Source organism: Etheostoma cragini, chromosome 14, assembly GCF_013103735.1.
Source record: "Etheostoma cragini isolate CJK2018 chromosome 14, CSU_Ecrag_1.0, whole genome shotgun sequence".
In the NCBI taxonomy this organism is placed as follows: Eukaryota; Metazoa; Chordata; class Actinopteri; order Perciformes; family Percidae; genus Etheostoma; species Etheostoma cragini.
This window is the reverse complement of record NC_048420.1, coordinates 20288669-20311033: the sequence shown is the minus strand read 5'-3', so window position 1 is coordinate 20311033 and position 22365 is coordinate 20288669. Positions and strand designations below refer to the sequence as shown.

The window sequence follows — 22365 nt, the reverse complement described above, 5'->3', positions numbered from 1 at the left end:
AAAAAATCATGGAATAACCATAGGCCTGAGTTACACAAACAATGGCTGGTTTACAACAACATGGAACAGATGGCTGAGAAACACTGGTAAAATAATAAAACACCTTTATTAGCTGACAGGTGAAGTAGCGGCAGTAAACTTGGTTTTCAAGATGCATTTAAAAAAACACTAACTGACCCTGAAGCAGTATTCAGATTCTGTTGACTTTGAACATATTTAATATGGTACAGAAGTAAACAATTGCACATTACTTTTAGTAATAGATAATTTGACAAATGACACCTAACACTTTAAAAACGTTTTTTTTTCCTCAATGAAAACACCCAGTTGCTATAAACAGCTAAAATCATGAAAAAAAAGCTTTGGCCAAGATTTAAGTCTTCAAATATTATTCTGGATATTGCATTCAGTGACAATTTCACATCAGCAGGTATGACATAAAATCCCACACTGTACAAACTCTGTATTCCAGTTAACAGTCTCTTCCCCCGGTTAGGAGCCGATTCCAGTAAACAAGACTTTTAACCTTAACCCGGTGTCTTTGTTCACATTCACCTCAGAGTCTTCCTCTTGTGGTTCAACGTGTGCAGGTTTTCTCTGTGCTGTTGGGAGGAGTGAGGAACTGTCTGTTTACCTCCTTTTGACTGACGTCCTCCTAAAATAAGACGGGTTGAAATTCAGGAACCAATGAAATAGCAGAATTAATGAATACATTCCAAACAGTACAACTAACGGTTCAGTGCAAGTAGAAGAAGAAAATACAAACCAGCATGGTCAGATAGTCTGTATGCGTCTGGATGTTGTGTCTGTCTTCTCTCTTTATCCCAACAAAATTCCTCAGGGTCGCTCTGCCAAACCAGCCCACCGACTCTACAAAGGGGGCCATCCAGTTCACACACTGCTGGAGGGTGTCGTTAGACAGACCTGAGCACACACACAAAAAACATGTTTACATGTAGGGAGTAACCTTGCTGTAGGTGACACTGCAGTTCAGACCACAAATCATTGTTTTTAATAAAAGCTCAGCCAGTATGTTGATCTAGTTGAATCAGCTGCATTAGTGCAATCACTAGCTGAGAAAGTCACACATAGATGCGCACACACGCCTCTTTCTGGTCCAATTTCCATCCCATCAGGCTTACACTCTGCGTTTGACAGAGTGGCCCATTTCTATCTACATTATAATTGTAATCATCCAAAATCTTACCTGAAACCTTTTCAGCTGTTTCAGGTCCAACAAAGTGGCTCAGGACTGAGGCAGCTAACACTCGATACTCAAAGTCCAGAGAGTTTATGTTGAGTATACACAGGTCTAAAAGCTGGAAAAGTAAAAAAGGCAAGACAAACAGCCTTAGTGAAAAGCCAGACTTGAACTGAAGAACTTAATCATATATATAGAAGCTTTAGTTCTTCTCAGTAGCTCGTTGGAGACATAACCAGCTATTATTACCATATACTGACGTTTTTGTTTACTTTAGTATTAGTGACTATAGAAAGAGAAAACGTTCTCTTGGTTAGCAGTGGTATTATGGTAGTAGGGTCTCACAACAGAATGTTATCCATAAAAAACAGCCCTGACAGAAAAGCCCTTTGTGAAATATTATTTGGGGTGGACTATGTCAGAAGGTTTTCGGTTTGTGACAGTATTTAAGCTTAAAAATACAAATCTCATCCAAACACCTACAAGTGCCATTTGTACGTAAGCCTCCTGCGGAAACTGTGGCTGCAGCAGGTCAGAGTCGCTGTTCATCGATGCCATCTGGAAGTAAAGCTTCAGCCAAGACACGGCTGTTTCAGGACAAAGGTGCCAATGCAATGCCTGTGTAACATATATAATGTGAAAATCAAAGCCTTCTTATTGATTATTTATTAAGAATAATGAGTCAAAACATGGTACTTGTACTGTACCTTCAAAATTATTATCTCCATTTGAATGATCTCTTCTTCATAGTAGGTTCCCGCAGTCATATAAGCCATCTGTGACAGCTTTGGAGGAGATGCTTCCTACAAGGAAAGAATGCAGCGCCATATCCATTAGAAATGTGACTGTGTGCACTGTTGCTATCAAGCAAATTAAATACCTCAGGATCAATGAGCTTGTTAAACACCCAGATACCAAAAGGTTTCTTAACCGGCTTGGCATGTTGTTTAAGTGGAAGCTGGGTTCTCACAGTGCTGTACATTTCATTTAGTTTGAATGATTTGGAAAAATTGAGACCTGATCCATCACTTTGTTCCTTACCTCCATCTTTGCTGCTATAAAAAGACAAGTTATCCCAATGAGCTGCAGCATGCCCTTTTCAATGTTGTTCTGCGTTAACATGAACCGGTCGAAGTAATCCTGAGCCAAGTAGAACGTCTGCCGGTGAAGCGTATAGGCCTCACTCACCTGGTTAAAACAATGACAATAAAATAGTTGGTACACTTTTTTTTGTTTCTTTAAATTGATGACATCTAAAACTAAGTGATTACATTGCTTTATAGTAATATTTTTCTCAGTTTTGTATTTTTGTTTTGTTCACTGAACTAGAAAAGCTGAGATGTTTTGGTAGCCTGATGTTTCAACTTAATTTAGTGTTAAGATAAGAAACGGGGCTTGTGCCAATTACCTAAAACCTCACGGATGAATATAGGTTAAACAGGAAATGCAGCTAATTTGTTTAGAAGTTTGTACATTGCTATTCATGTATTTACAACATTGTGACCCTAAAAGGATTTTAAAGATACATTTTGGGGCTTTTCCACCTTTTTGACAAGACAGTTGGGTGAGAAAGGGGAAAGGAAGACATGCAGGAAATGGTCAAAGGCCGGATTCAAACTCTGGACCTCTGCATCGAGGTATAACCCTCAAAATACATGTGGGCCAACTATACCACTGCCACACAGCCTAGCCCCCTAAAGAGTTTCAAACTGCTACTGTTTCACACACAAAGTTGGGAAGTCATCAATACACAGAAGTACCAAATATGAATGTATGAATGAAACAAATATTATTTCAATGAGATGCAGTTGACAACGCACCTCAATTAACCAGTCGAGGAGAATGGATCTCATTCTGGGTTGTATTGTCGGGTGTTTCAGCATAAAGCTCTTGCTGTGTCTGTAATTCTGCTCCCTGCCGACCATCTTCAACCACACATCTTCAGGAGAGCCCCATCTGTAACATGCAGACAAATAACGCTGCAACAATTAGTCAATAATCGATCAGATGGAAATTATTCAGCAACTCATTTGGACTTTAATTGTTCAACTATTAAAATGTCAGAATTCTAGTGTTTTTCTTGGTCTTAATTTCACTGAATTGAATACATTTGGATTTTGGGTGACTATATTAAAACAGTCTGGCAGAAGATATCTGCAAAAGATAATTCTGGGTCAAACCATGGCCGAATATTAACTGACAATCACCCAAGATGAGGCAAAGGTGACGGCCGAATCGAGGAAGATGGGGATGTGAGAACTGCACCACAGTCGACCCCGACTCCCTTCTCAGAAGTCTCGAGAATACAAGGCTTGGCAGCTCCTTCAAGTATCAGCTGGTTCTGAAATGGAAATGACAACTTAATGCAACATGTGTGTTTGTAAACTAAGAGCTATTAACAGAAAAGGATATTTCTGTTGTGTCGATTTTAAACTTGAAAATGCCTTCTCTTGACCTCAAGTGTGGTCGTACAGCTAGAGATGTACCAGTATCGGTGTTGCTTCCGATACCGCCTAAAAACGCTGGTAATGGTATCTGAGAGTACTGGAATTTATGCACCAATCCGATACCACATAATAAAGCCCTAAAGAAAATCCACGTTACAGTAGTTTTTATATATGTTCTTTTCCCGTTATAACTGATGGTCAAACTGGATGATAAAAGAAAGTTCTGTGGCATTCATCGTTTGTTTGTTCATGTTTAACAAAGAGTTTAACCTGAGCCAGACCGACAACAAAGACAGCAATCATATCACATATACGGGGATAGTAGTACACAGTTGTTAAAACATAATATACCTATGACCCATTGGTATTGTATCAGTACTTGGTATCAGCCGATACACAAGTGCAGGTATCAGAATTGTATATACATGCACTGTAAACTATAAAGATTACTGTTTTACTTTGTTGAACAAAGATGAATCTAATGCTCTGACCTAATTATGATAAGAAAGGGACATACCTGCTCACACTGCAGCTTTGACAGGGGCTGAATCTTTTTTCTATTGCTTTGCTGAAAAGAAAAGTTTTTATAAGTTGTATGTCAAGACCATTTAGCTAGCTAGTAAATAATTGCCTATATATATGTATAAAATCACTGATTAAAGCTGTAGTGTATACTCCTAAATAAAAGATGTGTTACCTTAGTTACTTTGCCTTTCGGCCCTGCAGCATTTTCAGATCTTTTCAGCATGCGACCACTGCAAAAAAAAATAATCACACTGAACTCAACATGGAGCTGAGATTGGACAAAGGAGCAACAAGAAATCAAGATACAATATTAATTCACATAGCAACAACAGAGGTCATTACCTTTGTCTAGACATGGTTGTAACTGCTTCTATCTGTAAAAAAAACAAAAAAAACAATTTAGCAAATTGAGTGTTGTCAACAACATACCCAAAACGTTAGCCCTCAGGGGGAACGGTAACAACCAGCTGTAGGTATCTTGCACAAAACATACTTCCATTCATACCCAAGACCGATGAACACACATTGTTTCAGGAATTAGATATCATACGCGCCAACACAATAAGGGCGCGTAACCTAAAATGACCCACACTCTGCAGCCACCGCCCGCGAAACGAGACGTCACTGCTTAAACTTTAATCTACATCACGATATAACTTTATGGCCTAAAGTCCATTTGCAGGAGACAAAACGACCGTGAACAGCACACAGTAACATGGAGTGACCCCCCCCCCCCCAATGCTACAACTGATCTAACAACAACAACAACAACAACAACCCAGGAAGGACATTTTAAGCCAACAATACAATGGTTTGAATTCAACACTAACGTTAACCGAAAACATACGACCACTAATAATTAAACTTCCAAACTGTTATGGTTTCAAATATCATTTCTGTGCCATGAACTGTTAGTTTAATCATGATTCAGATGCATTATCATCCGGGGACCGAACAACATATCAGTGCAAGAACTCAAAAGCTGCAACAAACTCTACCTTCCATAGAAGTATCTAAAACAGTCATTAATGCCAAACAGACAACTTTATCTAGCTAGTGTTAGCTAACTTCCACGCTAACTTGATAAACCCAAACCCTACAAGCGTTAGTTTATAAACATATCGTATACAGCTAAACAACAAACAGACTGCCGCTTTAATTACAGCATAATATTACCTCCACCTGACTTACTCGGGAATGATTCAGAAGTGTAAAAATAAACTACTTAGCTAACGACACAAGCTAGCTAAATAAATCTACGGGAGCACTACTGTCTGCAGCTTACCCTCCCTGGTTCCGAGCCCAAATTAAACCCGTTTCCATTTGGCGCTGGCGCCAACAAATTAGCATCTGCGGCACATTGCGCATGTGTAAATACTCCCAACAGGAGGTTGGAAAAGATTATCATTTAAATAAAAGGCGAGTAACCTTAGTTGGATCGATGCGTCCCCGTTGTTTTATTTGTTCCTTTTGTTTTACTTTCAATCACTTTAACGTTTCGATGGGTCGAGTTGTTCATAGACCAACTAAATTCACAAGCTATACTTAAAAATAAATAGAGATACCGTCTTTTTATTTTTATTTCTAAAGCTGACTGCACTTTACTAAAATTAGATGTTTGTTGTTAGTATTTTCGAGGCTTAATTGTCATAGAAAGGTCTAAAAATGACATACATTTTAAAATAACTTCGTCATTCTTACCAGTTGTATTTCCGGATAGCCGGTGGTGGGTGGAGTTATAAAACCGGACAGCCAATAGGTGAGCGAGTTAAGTTGAGCGCGTGCTCCTGGACCATGATGTAAACAAAGCAGGCAGCTGTCAGAGCTGTCAGTTAGAGCTCTCCTCTGTTAGTTCGTGCTCGGGCCCCAATAATAATCCTATCAATTTCAATAGGGTCTTCGCGGAACGACGTGGGCGGTGCTTGGGCCCTAACAAATCTGTTACGGCCTGGTCAATATCAAGTTGTACTTAGACAATACTGAACATTTTGGCTGAAACATGCACCAACGCCGAAGTAATGTCGCCCTCCTCTGGTAACATTATTTTTAGGTCGTGCTTGACCGAATGTAAGACTTTTGTAGCTTTAGTCAAACTATTTATTTTACTTATATCCTATGATTGCATGCCTCTTAACATGCCGTCACCCATTTATTTTATAATTATTAAACATAGCTTAAACATTTAGCATTATATTTAATTGATTGTATGTAACATTCTTCATACCCTACAAACCATGTGTGCACTATAAATAATTTGGTAATTTTAACATAATTATAACTATATGTGCTGTACTCTAGTCTCAATGTAACAACATCAATTGAACGGCATTGTAATGCGTGGCAGTATACATTATGATACTATATGACTTGACTGTATTAATCCTTTTAGACCCTCAGTTAGGTCTACGACTAATGTTGTTAATTTAATACATTGCTATTTTGTCCATGATAACAAGTCTCACTGTAATGTCCATATCAAATGCAAAACAAGGTAATTATGAATACAAAATGATTCCAATGAGTTAAAGATGTGTCAGTTTCAGTGACAAAAGCACATGCTTCACTTCCTGTCATGATGCACTGTGGTAAATGGGAAGTTCTTTTATAGATGAAGAAGCCACAGACACAATACATGTTCTTCATGGCGCAGTTTGATTAGAGACAATAGAGGCTGTTTCCCTTTTTTAACAACATGAAGCTGGTGACATGCATTTTAATTGTCCAACTGAGTTCTCTTTGTCACGGTAATGTATATTGTTTTATACATAAACTTAATATCTAAAATATGTTTTCAAAATATTGATTCTGCTTTAAGTCATGGATATTATTATGCTTTATTGACACCGGTTGTAACTAAAAAAAAGTATTTTCTTGTCTAAGTTGTAACTATATTTAACGTTGTAAAGTGCAGCACATAAACTGTGAAAGTCAAAGTTGATGTAAAAGTCAAAGTTGTTGTCAAAAAAGGTTCTTTGTTTAGAATCTATTGTCTTCTATTTTACTATTTCTATGGGCTATTAATCAAAAGAAGAGTAAGTATCACTACAAATTTAACATGGACAAAGAAACAAACTACATACTAAAGTGGTAAATCTTGACAAATGGATCCTGAAGTTGGCTAAACCTTATTCATTTCAGAAAAAAACACGTTTTTTTAGTTTTTTTTTAACATAAATCTAAAGTGGGCCTTTGGTCCAGTTATATTTGCTCTTGTTAATGTTTAATCTTTTTCATTTTTCTAATCCTCATTTTCCACACTTATCTTTTAGCACAACATTGGCAGCATGCAACTATGTGTGACAAATAAATATTTGAATCATTTTAATCTTTTGTTTTGGCTGATTCAGTGACATAGGAGTTACATTAAGATAAATACAATGTGAAGTTTAGAATGTGGATGACTAAAAAAGCTATTGGGTCTACACACCCACACTACACTCCATCCAAGTGCTGAAATGACAGGTCAGACATTTGGTTACTCTTTAAAAGTCTTTGATTCTTCACTGTTGCTGTTAGTGAGAGTGAGTTTTTTTCATCTTCATTTCAGCTTTGCAAAACTCATCCACTCAAACAGACCCAAGTGATTTCCTGAGGAGAGCAGAGGGAAATAATACAATAACACGAGAGGAATTCAACAGTAAGTTACATTTTCTGTAGTGCAAATTTATTAATCATTTACCTCTCAAACACACAGTAATACTAGATTTGTTACACTACTTTCATTCCAGAACTACTCTGTATGCAGAGAACGTATGAATATTGGAATATCCTTGCTTTTATTGTGACAGGATGTGGGGTGACCTGCTTGTGAAACACATCTCTGTGAATTTTGCAGGTGCAAAACAAACATTGAGATAGCAAAGCATTCTCCCGTGCAGACTCTGGGGCGACCTTTGCCGCTGTTTGTTTCTGTGCGGCTTTTTGCTCAACTGCACCCACAGTAAGGCAGTTTTGTCCCAGAAACATCTCTAGCATACACAGGAAAAGAAAAAATTGTTTTTAAAAGCAGTCAGATGTAAATACATGTAATAATATTATCTATATCTATATCTATACTTTATGTATATATAAATATATATATAATAATAATAATAATAATAATAATAATAATATAAGAGACTGTCTTGATGATGTGGTCACCTTTCACGCACATTGCTCTGATCTACGTGCTTAAACCAAAAAAATCGGACTCTTGGTCAATTGGTTACTGTTGAAACGAGTAATAATTGATCAAATGTAGTTAGATGTGTTTGATGCGTTTTTTTGGATAGACTGTATGTGATGCTGGCACTGTCATTATCAGTGAAAGTAACAACACAAACACTAGTCTATATTGTCTCAATCCCACATGCAAAGTCCTGGTGCTGTAAATATTCACTAGATTGGAAAATGTGGATCAATCCGCAATAGTAAATAGTCCAAATGCACTGTTTTGTTCTGTTTGAGTAACGTTTGCTAGAAGCCATAATGCTCAGCTATTTAGGAAAATAACTGAGCTTTAAAAAAAACTGAAACTACATATGTATCTGTGACACATTTTAAAGATTTTCAGGAAGTATTACGATTGTGACAAGAATCAGTGAACAGGAATTGATACTCTTTCTGATATTTCTACTATTTCTGTTTCTGTGTGTCCTTAGGTGACCCGTACGTCCACAGACTCTCTGGCAAATGCATCTTCATGCTCAGGATGCCTGGGAACAGGAGCGGTGATGTGGTTGCTTTATCAGCAGAATCTACTGATATGTTGGTTGAACAGATGTGTCAGGATCTCGCCTGTGGCAGCGTCTATCATGTGAATAAAAGCAACTCACCTCCCAAAAAGCCTACCACCTGCTTTCATGACTGTGTGTACCAAGATGGTCGTTTGCAGAACTGTTTGCAGAGTGCGGGAGATAACTGCACTGTGATTGCTGAAGCTGTTTGTGGTAAGGTTGGATTCATAGGATTGGGATTCAAAGAAATCCTGTTTTTATTTCTCTAATGAAAGTATTGTTAATTACTTGTAAATTCAGGTATGTGGGCCTATACTGTATATATTTAAAAGTTTTCTAATACACAATCTTTCTCTATTATTGTGTATTTTATTTATATTTTCCATTTTCTTTTCTTTTTAACAAACAAAAAACAATAAGAAACACAAAGTAGACTGTATAACATCACAGACTCAATGGCAATGACCAAGACAGACAGACAGCAGCTCCTCCTATGGAACAAGTACATTTACTCAAGCACTGTACCATGTACAATTTTGAAGTACTTTACCTGAGTATTTCCATTTTATACTTCTTTATATTTCTACTACATTACATTTTGTACTTTTTAACTCCACTACATTTATAAAAAAACAAAACATAAATTACAGATTCAAATGATTAATATCTAAATCTACTAATACATTATGAGATATTGATAGGTATTAAACTACCCAACAGTACAATAAAGAATCGAAAAGTTACCCCCGTTTTTACCAGCTGCAACGTTAGTGACGCTTAAGACACCCCTGATTATATCTTTATATAAGTATAGGCTTTTTTAGATGTACTGAATGCATGACTTTTATTTGTAACACATTATATTTTACATTTTAGTACTACTTGGTTTATGTCCTTTAAAAAGCTGAGTACTACTTTTACCACTGCAAGAGAGATAAGTGTACATATAGAGATAAGACCGGATGTCCATTATCTGTTCCTACACTGATTATTAATTATATTTTAGTTTGAGCTGATAAACGATTATTACATTTACTAATTAGCTAATATTGAAACGAATGTATCTGAACAATAGTCGATTACTGTAAATCTCATCAAATAAACTGCCATAATATCTATCTCTGACCTTTATCGTAAACAGTGCCAAAAACTGACCGCATGTCATGATGTCCTGCAGGCCACCAGGCTGTGCGGCTGGCAGGAGGGTCGGACCGCTGTGCCGGACGGGTGGAGCTGTGGAGAAAAGGGAGGTGGGGCACCGTGTGTGACGACCAGTGGGACCTGCGGGATGCCGATGTGGTGTGCGCCCAGCTCGGCTGCGGTTACGCCCTCAGTGTGACAGGACAGGGCGGCCTCTTCCCTCCGGGCAGAGGACCCGTCCACCTGGACGACCTGAACTGTGCCGGCGTGGAGGAGACTCTGTGGGCCTGTCCCGCCGCACAGGACGAGCCCGACTGCGGACACAAAGAGGATGCAGGGGTCGTATGCTCAGGTTCATACAAATCAAACACACAGAAAAATAGCTGATCGGAAACAGACCAAAGAAATGAGAAAGTTGAGAGTGAAAGATTTGGAGATAGTAACTGGCTGGGAAACTTATCGAAAAAAGAAAACTGTATTTAGTTTTGTTTAAACCAAGTTCAAAGTTCGACAAAAACAATGGCCATGGTTGCAGCTCGAGGCTGTACTTGAGCACAAAGGTGCTTTGAGCGAAATAGCCCATAGCCTATTAACATTAGCATGCTCACAGTGACATTTTAGCATGCTAATGTTAACAGTTGTGTTCCATGTTCACCGTCAGTTAGCATGCTAATATTTTCTAATTAGCACAAAACACTAAGTAACGGCTGGGCTAATATTAGTTTTGCTGGTATTTTGGGCATATTATATTTAATGTAATTGTGAATATATTTAATATGGTGTAACATGTTATTCATAGAAATGTATAATCTTGACCTGATGGGGGTACTACATACGAAGTTAAGATTCAACATCCAGATGTTGAGATATTTACATCTGGAACAAAGACCCAGACCCAGACAGATTGACATTTCCACCCCAGTTCCATCCCACAGCTGTTCACATGGCTAACTGGCTAAGGTCATAAGTCCAAGTCCCGCCAATGCACACCAACCTCTGTATACAAAAATGTGAAAAATTAAATGCTATTTAAAATGTAGTCAAATTTAATAACTTGCCCATATAATACTAACCCTGTGTTGTTTAGAATGGTAAAATGTAGACTACCACCAGGTTGATGAAATCAAAGTACTAATATCAAGGAGGTAATTTCAATCTTTTCCACTATGGCCGATATAATGAAAATTAGGAGAATAATTTACTCAACATTAATCAATAGCAGATAATGTCATATTTATTTTCATTTAATAGTTTCACAGTTTGTATTTTCCATGTGCAGAGATGAGAGCCGTCAGACTGACTGGAGGTCTGGACCGCTGCTCTGGTAAAGTAGAGGTCCACCGTAATGGCAGCTGGGGTACGGTGTGTGATAACTGCTGGAATAAAGACATGGCCTCCATGGTGTGCTCCATGCTGCAGTGTGGTGCCGAGCCGCTGAAATACTCCCAGTTTGTTCCTTATCTCACCCACAACAATGGGACACTGTGGTTCTATCAGTGCGATCCAAACGTGCTGAGTCTGTGGGAGTGCACTGAGTTAATCAACAAACCACATCTGTGCAGCACCTCAAAAGCATCTGGAGTCATCTGTAACGGCAAGTGACCAAGTTCATGAAATATGTTTTGTCCAACAACAAAAATATAGGTAGGGGACTTGGCTGAGAAACAGTTTAACAGAGGGAACAGCACATGAGAAAATGCCAGATTCAACTGAATTATTAAATGTATCACTTTTTTAAAAAACCTTATAAAATGTACAGAACAGGAATCAAAGCAGCTATAAACCTGAATTTCATCCATTTAATACAGTTCTTTAAAAAAAAATCTCATGTCTTTATTTAATTTTTTGTCAATAAATAATTTGCTGGTACTGTATGTACATTTTTGTTGGCCAGTGTAGTCTAATTTAGTAACAACTTGCCCAATGAAATACCAAAACTACAGTAGAACTGCAAGATGTGAACTACCCCCAGGTCAATGAAATCCCCAAAACAAAAATATCAACTGCGTGTTTAATATTTTCTGGCTTGCTGTTTCAGTATTAACATAACCATCTATTTCTGGTAGAAATATGAAATTCACGTTGAGCTTATTCTGCTTATATAAATAAAACAGGTAAATAATTGAATGTCTTTATTTGTCAGCTCAAATCCAGACTGTTGAACTTGAAATATTTTTGTTGTGCAGGTTCCCTCGGGTTTCCTGCCGCCACAACAGACACCACAGAAAATGCAACTGTAATGACCAGTTGGACAACCGGTAAATACTTTCGATTTTTTCTTTTTGAATCTTACTCACAAAAAAAGCCATTTATCACATTATATTTATAAATATAATTTTTAGAATACTTTCACCTATTTAAGAGTTTCGGTTTTTAAAATACACAGAAAGGCCTTTAAACAAACAGGCTTGAACAAGCAGAAATTATGACAATGATTTGTATTTTTTTCTTTTTGTCAATCCCAAAAGGTGCAGCCTCAGTCAGTCATGCTCAAGGCTTCCTCTTACCATCTCCAGAGCTTCTCAGCACCATCGCTCTGGCTCTTATTCTCCTCGTGGTTTTCATTATATACACTGTGGTCTGCTGCCATTACAGAAAAAGACACGGTTGGTTTTGTACTTCGGTCTTTACTACAGTCACTACTTTATCTGGACAGAAATCCAAAAACAATGTGTTTTTAGTAGCTCTACATTTATAAGCAGCCCATCATATTCTGATTATTATGTGACTTCAGGTCCAAAGGCTGTGTGTTACTTTTTAAGTAATTTTTTTTGCACAGATTGTGCAACATTTCGTCAATATATCTCTACAAATGTGTTTAGGTAGAAACGTTTTTTTTACTTAAAATTTTTTTTTTCTTAAATATTTGTATAGATCTTTAACAATTTTTCAAATACATATTCATAGTGTCTGTATTTTGTAAGCGTTTTGAAGAAGCATTTTGAGAATTCTTAACAAGGTAATAAGAATTTTCTTTGGAAAAAACACATCAGACAATTTATTAATCAAAGCGCATCATGTTTATGTTTCTTTTGTGAGAGGATCAATAATCTCATCAACAAACTATATATCCACACAATGTCCATTTCACTTGACCTCTCAAGTCCTGAAAATATTCCGACCATATTACAGTTTTTCAGAGCACAGTGTTTATTTAATCCCATTTCTTCAGTATATACATCTTACTCTATGTTTAGGGTGAAAAGAACTTTTAAACAGTATACACTCCAAACAGTTAAAGACACTAATTATCTCTATTCTGATAATTGTGTCCACAGCATTCTTGCTGCAGGAGACTCGCACTGGGCCACGACCTCTAGCTGAATATCATCACAATAGCCACCAAGACGCCGTCGACCTCGTCAAGATCACTCCAAACACTGCCAACCCTCTGCAGACAGAAGGTCAGTGGCTGAAAATGTCCAAGAATATCAATAATAAATACAAATGTGTGAGCAGAATTGAATACCTTCAGTACTTACACAACGTAGTCTTTTCTTTCTTTATACCTTACAAATATATCTCTCTTTATATACTGTACGTGCACAATAGCGGAAAAAGTTGCAGAATCTTGCAGCATATACAAAGTATATGGTTATCCCATTAAGTTGTTTCATTTTTTTGTGTTTTTCTCAAAAAGTCCCCTCCAATCCCAGGTATCTTTGGACCCAGCTTAGTAGTGTTGACAGCACGTCAGTAGATACAGACTATGAGCAGTATGAGCCAAGCAATGACCCGTCTGTCACTTTAACAACCTTTCGGAGTGAGCTATGTTCTTTTATTTTCATTTCCATTTGTATTTATTTCTGTGTTTCTCAGCCTTTGCCTCTTGAACTGGCTGTGTTGCTTCATTTTGTGGTTGAAGCTGCTCTGCCATGCATGTGTGGGTGTGGTGTGTGCAGATAAATGCTGTTTGAAGTGAATGTTTGCAATATGATTTGTGATTAGAACATATTCTCAGATTCACAGAGGTACAGAACAGACGTGAACCCTTTGATGAAGCCCTCAGGTCTTGACAGGCTCCTTGAGGAAGGTGAGTCACTGTTAGTTCGCAAAGCTTTCACAAAGACGTTACACTTTGCAGATCTCAAAATTACACGATAATAAACTAACATCGAGAGAGGTTTAATGGGACTTTCTGAACACATTTGTTACCGTAGGAGTGTTTGGATACATAAATATCTTCAGAAAATAATTTAAAAAATATTTGAAGAAACATTTAGGCTTTATTAAACAAGGAACTATGTTGAGTTACATTGATTTGATTTTTTGGGTTCTATTTTGTCATAAACAACAAGATGCACATTACACACAAAACAAAAAAACAAAAGACATTTTGTTTTCATTTAATTATAGCAGAGGCAAGGCAAGGCATCTTTATTCGTAAAGAACATTTCAACAACAAGACAATTCAAAGTGCTTTACATAAAACATTAAAGAGCAGTTAAAAACAATTAAAATATAAAAGAGTTAAAATAGAATAAGACAGAAATGAAATACAAGAATAAAAGTTACAGTGCAGTGTAAGTTACGAAAATACCTGATATTATACCTATTTTGTATCTTTGGCCTCTAGTACACTGTAATTTAATGTTTATTTTATTTTATTCAAAAAGTCAAATGACTTCTTATTTCGTACAATCTGTAAATGGACCTGTTGTTTAAAAAACGTAATAATGCATGCACAGTCAGTTCCTGTTTTGTATTAATATACATAACATTTGCTTGCAACAAACATTTGAAACGTTTTTTAAACCATAGAGTTACATCATAATTTTTACTAGAAATAATTGTTTTTTAAACTATTCTTTTTCCTTAATATTATATTGTTATTTTAATTGTTCAGCCCCTGAAGCCACCAATGAAGTGATGGGAGCCTTTATAGGCTATAATGGTGCCCCTGCAGAGCCTCAATATGCCAGAGTGTCAAAGATCTCAGTGGACTCATTTGATACCTCCAGTACCTCCTCCGGGGAAATCTACAAAAACACAAACAACGGCTATGTCATGGTCACACCTGGTCAGTCATATTCATTCACCTATTTCCCTTTAACCAGTACCTTGTTGTAAAGTTACCGTAAAAATGCACTGCACTGTACAAAAACCTGTTATATTTGCTATACATTTCACAATTGCTCTTATAATGTGTGTATTGGCAGCTGTTTTAAACAGACATTTTTTGCATACTATAAGGAATAACCTAAACTATTTCTTTAAGATTTAGATTATAATCCACCATCAACTCCTTCACTAGTAGTAATATTGTATCATTAGTAATTGGTCAAACTTGAAGCAATGCTGTCATGTTATTTTGAGAGCCGGGGAGAGGGTGTTGCAGCTTTTTTCTTTCCAAAGAAAATGACAGTAATGCTGGGGAGGGTTTAGCTTTTTAAATGCAAGATTCATCAATACTTTGTTTGTAATCTGTGGGTGTTTGCAGCTTTGAGTATAAAAATAAAAACACACAGAAATAAAAACACACTCGTGATTCAGAGGAAAGGAGGATATGACAGAAGAAAGCAAACCTGATACTTTCTTAAAACGTTTTCACGTTTTCACGTTTTTCAAGAAAAAGTTTTATCCCGTGTTCTCACAAAATACAGAACCAGGGCTGGGCCAGTCACCTGCTTTTTACCCTCCAAGGCTCCTCTACAGCAAAGATCAACTTTACTCCGGAGAAACAATGAAATTGCAGAGTTTAGGTAAATGTCATTAAACAGGCAAACGTCGATCCACAACATGTGCTTATCTTTGTTAATGTCTGATCATTAGGTGACGAAGATGACGGCCCCATCTACTCACCTGTGAGCCCCGACCAAAACTCTTCATCTGATGATGACTATGATGATGTCGGCACCTAATAGTAACCAAAGGAGGTAACTCCAGCTCACAGAGACCAACAGTGTGGGACTGAAGCTGCTAAACCGTACTGAGAGGAAACCTGTACTGTGAAACCAAACGCCCGCTTAGACTAAGGAAACCCAGTGAGCATTCATTTGGTGATATGCAGGTTAACATACGTTTAGATTAAAACTGGGCTCCATGTGGTTAAAAAGTGTAAGTCTAGTTTTCATATTACCATGGTTTTAACAGCATTTGAATGACTATTTCATTGTGTGCAGTAGTCAACATTCATTTAAATGCTGATACATAAAATATTTACATATATTTAAATATAAAAATGTTTACCTTTTTCTGTTTACAAACCAATTTCAATTTAGATGTCATGACTGACTTTCGACCTGCAATTTATCAAACTGTTTCCTGGGAACAATAATAAGTTCAATCAGGAGAAACAAGTGAATGAAGTAAAGATCAATGTTTATTATAACAAATGATATGTAATAATTATGTAATGGCAGGAAGTCTTTTTGGTTCTTAGACTCTAAAGGGAGATTTGTAACCAAGGGGTGTCTGCGCTCAGCAGCAGCAAGATAAATCCCCCCATGGAGTCGTCCAGAATCTGGTGGTGGAGGTGGTGGCTGATGATTCTGATCGAGCCGATGTATCTGCAGGACGGGTGGTAATGGGGAGGTGGAGGAGCACTTTGCCATTCGTGAGAATTTGCAGTGAACTGACAGCTGACAGCAACAGAGAGGACAACCGTAACTGTGATTCTGAATTTTACAAATATGTACAACAAACTGTTCACTGTGATGTAAGAGATATCTAAAGCAAATTTCAAGCATGGTCGTTTTTAGATTGTCTGAGATTTAATGAAAACCAATTGGAGGTAAGAAATCAAACTTAGAAGCTGAGGTATGTTTAGGTGTTTTGTGAGTGTAGAAGCATCTGTAAGACAAATGTAACACAACACGTCATTTTTTGTATTTTTTAGATTTTTCTTATTTAACTAATTTGTTTGCATAGCAGTTTTTAACAACTAGTATGTTTTCAGACAATGTAATAATGTCTAGCATGTACTGTATCTTTTTTTTTGTGGATGTAAGTACTTTTTTAAACTATTGAGTTCTAACATAAGGTCTAGAATTGTTATGTGCACTACATGGCCAAAAGTATGTGCAGACAGAAAGGAACCACATCACATCTTATAGACAGGATCGGACACACATACAGTAACAAATCACTAGACGGTGAAAATATAAAAGTTTCCCCGTTCCAGTTCATCCTTGAGGTGTTCAGTGGGGTTGAGGTCAGCGCTTTGTGAAGGCAGTAAACATTTTCATGTTATTAGTAGTATTAACCTGTCCTTTAATTGGAACTAAGGTCCTTAGCCCAAACTATACTAATGAGACCCGACTAAAAGTACACAAAAGTATTTGCCCTTATACTTTTGGCCACATAGTGTATTAAAAAATGCGCCAAGTGTTTTGTGCAATCAAACTTGGGTATCTACCACAAGGTGGCACTATGAGCTTTTAAGTAACTAAAGGTTTAACTGGTGTGAAGCAGTTTCAGTACATGTAAACTAAAAAACAAACTTATCATGCCATAAAATATTTGCCAAATGTTTTCCAGACTTTAAAATGTTGTGACAAATACCCGTTCGTGCTGAACGAGAGAGAAGTCAAAATAATGAACTGTAAAAAAGTTTGAAAGGGGAACTCTGGATCCTAACAACGGGGGCCAACATAAACCATCAGTGCGGTTTGAAACCAGACCTGGCACGGCTCTTCTTGGTGCATTACATATGCAGCAGCTGCAGAGCATCAACGCTTCCTCCTGATCCGAAGTGATGCCTGGAATCAAAGTTATGTCTTGTTTTGTAGAATATGACAAACTGCCTCAAAAGTTCTTAAAAAAACATTTATTAAGGGATATCTAAGGTGAATGCCCAAATTAATATGGATAGGCTTCAACTCAGCTAACATGAGAAAATGGGAGTGATGATGCATTAGACTGATAACTAGCAAAATTAGGTGTTTTTTGACTCAAAGTTATTTGGCAAGGAAGAGAGGATAAGAGTGTCTCAGGGTGTGTGGAGGGGGAGGATGGGGGGTGAAGCTGAGGAGAAGAGGAGGAGGTGGAAGGAGAAGACGGCAGAGATAAAATGTGTCTGAGAAAATCATATATTACACTCAAATTTAGTCCAGAGCTCGGCATCAAGATAAACAGGCGAATTAACGACCAGATCTCCTTATGAAACTCAATCTCTTTCACATGCCGAAGAATCCAGCACACTCACACACACACCAACCCACACACCACTTAACAGAGATTCCATCTAAAAATATGCAGTTTGATATATTACAGATCCTCCTCCAACAGTTTGCTTTTGTTTTATTCGGTTCTAAAAGATTGATAAATCAGAATCCTAAAGTCTGTGGATTTACAGTCCTGATTAACATCAAGGGGAAAGAAATGTAGCACACTAGTATTTCAAGTAGCTTGTAGTATTTGAGGGATTAAAAGATCAACCCTCTGTTTTTACTTTGTTCATTAAATCAGTTACACACAAAGGATTACGGCTCTATAAGTCCTTAAGTTGCTTAAAGTGTCCCGACAACAGATCCTGCCCGAGTTTAAACTTTTGAACTCTGTTTGGTGCAGGAGGCCTGGAGACAACATTACCTGGCTGCCTGCAAGCAATATTTAGCACATACTAGAACATTACAGCTGCAGCAGTATGTGTTTAGGAATCTTTTGAGGTTCGTCTAAGAATATTAATAATATATTTTCTGCAAACAACCTCTCAAAAAAAACACTACCGGGCCAGAACCAAACAGCCAACACAGTAAGCAACTATCGGGCAAACATATAAGAGCATTTAGGAGCTAAAGAGCCAGATATAAGAGCCCAAAAGTAGAGCTAAAAGGAGAGTAAAGAATGGACTGATATTCATCAAGTGGACATGTGTGGATCACGTTGCTCTGTAACTGCTGGTTGTGGAAATAAGCAACTGTTTGCTAACAAGTTCTCCATATCAACTTAAATATGCCAGTGTTGTTTCTGCTACCTAACGGCCAGGAAAACCCTGATTCCTGCAGCTTTTGAAAATGTTATATATATAGGATATTAAGCTGTGCTTTTTCTTCCTAAGTTGAGTTTGCTGTCAATTTTGAAAATGAGAATGCTCTTTCACTTCCATAAAGCTAATGAGATTGTGTTAATAAACTTAAACTGTGAACAGTTTTTATCTACAGTATGTATAACTTGTGTATGGAAATTAAAAACATAATAATGAATAACTTTTTGTTTTTAACTCTTTACTGAAATCAGTCTCAACCTTTTACATGTAACTGCAAAAGACGCATTTCTTACTTCACTGTGAACTTGTAGGTTTAGCTCTTGACTTGGCCTTTGTATTGGTACTACTCTTTGATTGCCATGGACATGTTGCAGGATGGACTGCAGCCAGTAAAATGCAGTGAGGTAATCAGTTTAGGTAGAGCCCCAGATGGTTACAGACTCGGGCAAAAAACCCACTTCAGCTTATTAATCAAAGCCTTTTTTTCTCCTTTGGCCTACAAATGGCAAAGCTTTCTACTAAAGCCATTACATTCACTATATTCCTTTCTCCTGATTAGTCACTCACAGTGAATCAGCCTGTAGTTTGGCTGTAAACGACATTACAGCCTGCCGGGCAGAAGCTTGGGTGCGCTTGCGAGGCCCGGTAATAGTGTTGATTACTGCTCACTCATTAGGTTGCTTTCACTGCTGCTGCTAAGCCCTCATCAGGAGGTTTTTGGCTGAGCGGCCGGGCAGGGGCCCTGATCCAATTCACCTTTAAAGTTCAATGGACCTGTCTGGGTTGCCACGGGTCAGTGCATAGCTCTCCATGCTGTGCACTCCCAGAGAGGCCCTCGTTACCTCATTTCCTGTAACTACTGTACCAGACAAGCATTTCAATCTCATGGTTTGGTTGTGTAAAGTTTGCAATGTTTGTCACGGATGGTATACTAAAACTCTGTAATAAAGCACTTGTTGGATGTTTGTCTTTGGAATATAACAAAGGTGATGATCAATCAATTGGAAGGGCTGCAATGGCCCTGAGGTGCAAAACACACCAATAACAAAATAGAAAACACAAAAATAATGTACAGAACACAACATTATAGAAAACGCATTGTTACGCCCCAATGTCTAGGGGTAACCGAGACGCGACATAACGTGTGACTATAATTTCCACTGATCATCACATCCCCAACCGGCACCGTCTGACACACGCCTGCCAAGATCCTGGTGGGAAGTTTTCTCGACCACTCAAGGTTTCTGCCTCCCAAGTTTTTCCTCGCAACTGTTACACTACATGCTCGCTCTCGGGAGAATTACTAGAGTTGTTGGGTTGTGAAGACCTACTCTATCTGTAAAGTGTCTAGAGATAACTCTTATTAGTTATTATTTGATTCTATGTATCTAATGTTGTTGTGTTTTGCACCTCAGGGCCACCGTACATTTCTAATTAAATGCATTTTTTAGTCTGTTTAAAGAAATGAATCCCAACTTGAAAGCTGGCCTGGCAGTGCAGCGTTTAGCTCATTAACCTTTTTTTCTTCTTAGCACCTCGCTGCAGTTAACAGTCTGTGGCCTCTTCCCCACCAAGTCACATTCATGTAGCTGCCAATCAGGTCAACACTGCAATTAAGCTGCTTTAAACTTGTTCAGTGGTGCTTGGAGGCCGTAAAAATACTTCCGTTTGAGTGTCAATGGGAGCCTGTGGTGGTTAACGCCGCATTCATGGGAGAATACATTGTGTGTAGTTAATGTAAGTAGTCTGGTCAGCAGGTCAAAAGGGCAACATGACTGAAGGATACGAGGATGTGCAGTAGTTTCTAGCTGTTTGAGACATGATGGACAGTATTATGTCGCTGAACATTACACTTTCTCAAGCAAGTTAAGAATTTATGGATTTCCTTGTTTGTCTCTAACCAGATGGACTGAGGTTTATGAGTGTGCGGTGCATGTCGGATGGCGGCATCTCGCTCTGAGTACCAGTCAGTCAGCAAAGGCGTCATCAATCTTAGTCTCCAGTGAATGGCAGATTGGCTGCCATAAACCAGACCTGATTGCAGTGTGCTGTTCCCCGCGGAAGAGTTTTTAGACCAAGGGAGGCATGGAAACAAAAACCTGCAGATGCAAAAAGTGTGTGTTGGACACTGAGGACTGAGCCACGTTGTAGGATGGTATACTGTACATATGGTTGCACCAGTATTTCACAGGAATAATTGTTTTTCATTTTGACGATTCTTGTCAATCAAAAGTGATCCTGTAACCATTTCTAAACAACCACATGTTTCAGATGGATGGATAAAATTAGAGAGTAATGAAAGAAAATAGAAACATTATGTACATTTAAAGTACTCTGTCAACCAGGACAGTACCCCAATGTAGGCACGACCAATCTAAGAGATCTTAGTTAGGGCAAAACTCTACTGTTGTGTCCAGTAGGTAATCCAGTTTTAGATTAAGGACACTGAGGTCATGTCCTCTGTTTTATTTCTGGGTTTTAGAAATCCAAATGGCTTGTTGGACCACTACAGCTATATTGGCACAATATCTTGCAGAGGACTGGTGTTAACAGGCAGGTGTTTATATACAGAGTTGCTGATTTAGATGAATGAGCAGCAGGTGTGCTGGCAGAGATTTTGTAATCATGAGCTGTATATTGCAAAAATTTGATATCTTTCTTTAAGAATAACAAAACGGTAGTTTTTGTAAGTTGCAGTGACAGTATTTGTTAAAAGTGGTTGCATTTTTGCCATGCTAGCAGCAATGACGTTTGACCAGACTGAAATATATGTGACAGAATAAATTGCTGTTAAATTTGGAAATAAATACTAACAAACCCCAGATGATTATTTCCAAAAGCTTTAACAAATCCTGATTTTACATCTTGCACCATCAGTAGGTCAACAAGTTTTAATTTGTCCAATACTACATTCATGACTGAAAAAACTAAGGACATTCCCATCAGTCTCAGTTATACTTTCTGTTATTGCAAGTGCCAATTAACAAGAGTTTGCATGCTAACCTGCTTAACTAAGATATACCAGCTTACAGTAATATCAGCACATTACCAGGTGCGTGTAGCCACTTATATTTTGTCTTTATAGATGGCATAGTTTACCTAGAGAGTGGTATGGTATTATTTCAGTTAGCTTAATAGCCGATTTGATTTCGCATCGAGAGAAGATCTCGGAAAGTTCCCCATGCCTAGCTCCATATATGGTGAGAGGTATGTGATGATGATGGGGTGGGGGGCTGAATCCATGAAATAACTGGCCTTCAAAAATAAAACATCTGCCTGCCTCTATGGGACTTTAACATAGGGGTTTGTATACTTATGCTCCCTGTATTCTAAGGAAGAACATTTATTTATTTACAATACATTATTCATTCACAAAGAAAATTGGTGTCCTTAAAAGGTTGGATTTTC

The 22365-nt window shown here is 37.8% G+C and overlaps 2 protein-coding genes across 6 annotated transcripts; one reads left to right on the top strand and one right to left on the bottom strand.

Annotated features, from left to right (window-relative positions):
• Positions 1-195: 195 nt before the first annotated feature.
• Positions 196-18364, bottom strand: LOC117956370 (G1/S-specific cyclin-E2-like). 4 transcript variants are annotated; one of them, XM_034891393.1, is made up of 12 exons: positions 18360-18364; positions 4516-4547; positions 4346-4403; positions 4166-4216; positions 3409-3542; positions 3022-3157; positions 2243-2389; positions 1909-2004; positions 1685-1819; positions 1208-1319; positions 767-924; positions 196-655 (listed from the first exon to the last, which is right to left on the bottom strand). In XM_034891393.1, exons 2-12 carry the CDS (start codon positions 4527-4529, stop codon positions 578-580), a joined length of 1119 nt encoding a protein of 372 aa, XP_034747284.1. In that variant the 5' UTR covers positions 4530-4547; positions 18360-18364; the 3' UTR covers positions 196-577. The 4 variants fall into 4 exon arrangements, with proteins under 4 accessions (XP_034747284.1, XP_034747280.1, XP_034747282.1 ...); XM_034891389.1 differs by lacking the exon at positions 18360-18364 and adding an exon at positions 5459-5691; XM_034891391.1 differs by lacking the exon at positions 18360-18364 and adding an exon at positions 5365-5447.
• On the top strand, positions 6784-16617 carry LOC117956369 (T-cell differentiation antigen CD6-like). Of its 2 annotated transcripts, XM_034891387.1 has the most exons (13): positions 6784-6917; positions 7721-7810; positions 8814-9101; positions 10066-10380; positions 11308-11622; positions 12215-12286; positions 12497-12634; positions 13307-13432; positions 13669-13791; positions 13990-14061; positions 14875-15048; positions 15632-15730; positions 15801-16617. In XM_034891387.1, the coding sequence occupies exons 1-13, from the start codon at positions 6866-6868 to the stop codon at positions 15887-15889; spliced, it is 1953 nt and encodes a 650-aa protein (XP_034747278.1). In that variant the 5' UTR covers positions 6784-6865; the 3' UTR covers positions 15890-16617. The 2 variants fall into 2 exon arrangements, with proteins under 2 accessions (XP_034747278.1, XP_034747279.1); XM_034891388.1 differs by lacking the exon at positions 13669-13791.
• Positions 18365-22365: the final 4001 nt, after the last annotated feature.

Coding starts and splice junctions, on each gene's coding strand:
- LOC117956370 (XM_034891389.1), bottom strand. CDS start 5,581: ATGATAATCTTTTCCAACCTCCTGTTGGGAGTATTTACACATGCGCAA. Junction 4,404..4,515: donor ACAACCATGTCTAGACAAAG/GTAATGACCTCT, acceptor TTTTTTTTGCAG/TGGTCGCATGCTGAAAAGAT. Junction 4,217..4,345: donor CGAAAGGCAAAGTAACTAAG/GTAACACATCTT, acceptor TTTTCTTTTCAG/CAAAGCAATAGAAAAAAGAT.
- LOC117956369 (XM_034891387.1), top strand. CDS start 6,866: ATGAAGCTGGTGACATGCATTTTAATTGTCCAACTGAGTTCTCTTTGT. Junction 12,635..13,306: donor CCATTACAGAAAAAGACACG/GTTGGTTTTGTA, acceptor TTGTGTCCACAG/CATTCTTGCTGCAGGAGACT. Junction 15,731..15,800: donor AATGAAATTGCAGAGTTTAG/GTAAATGTCATT, acceptor TCTGATCATTAG/GTGACGAAGATGACGGCCCC.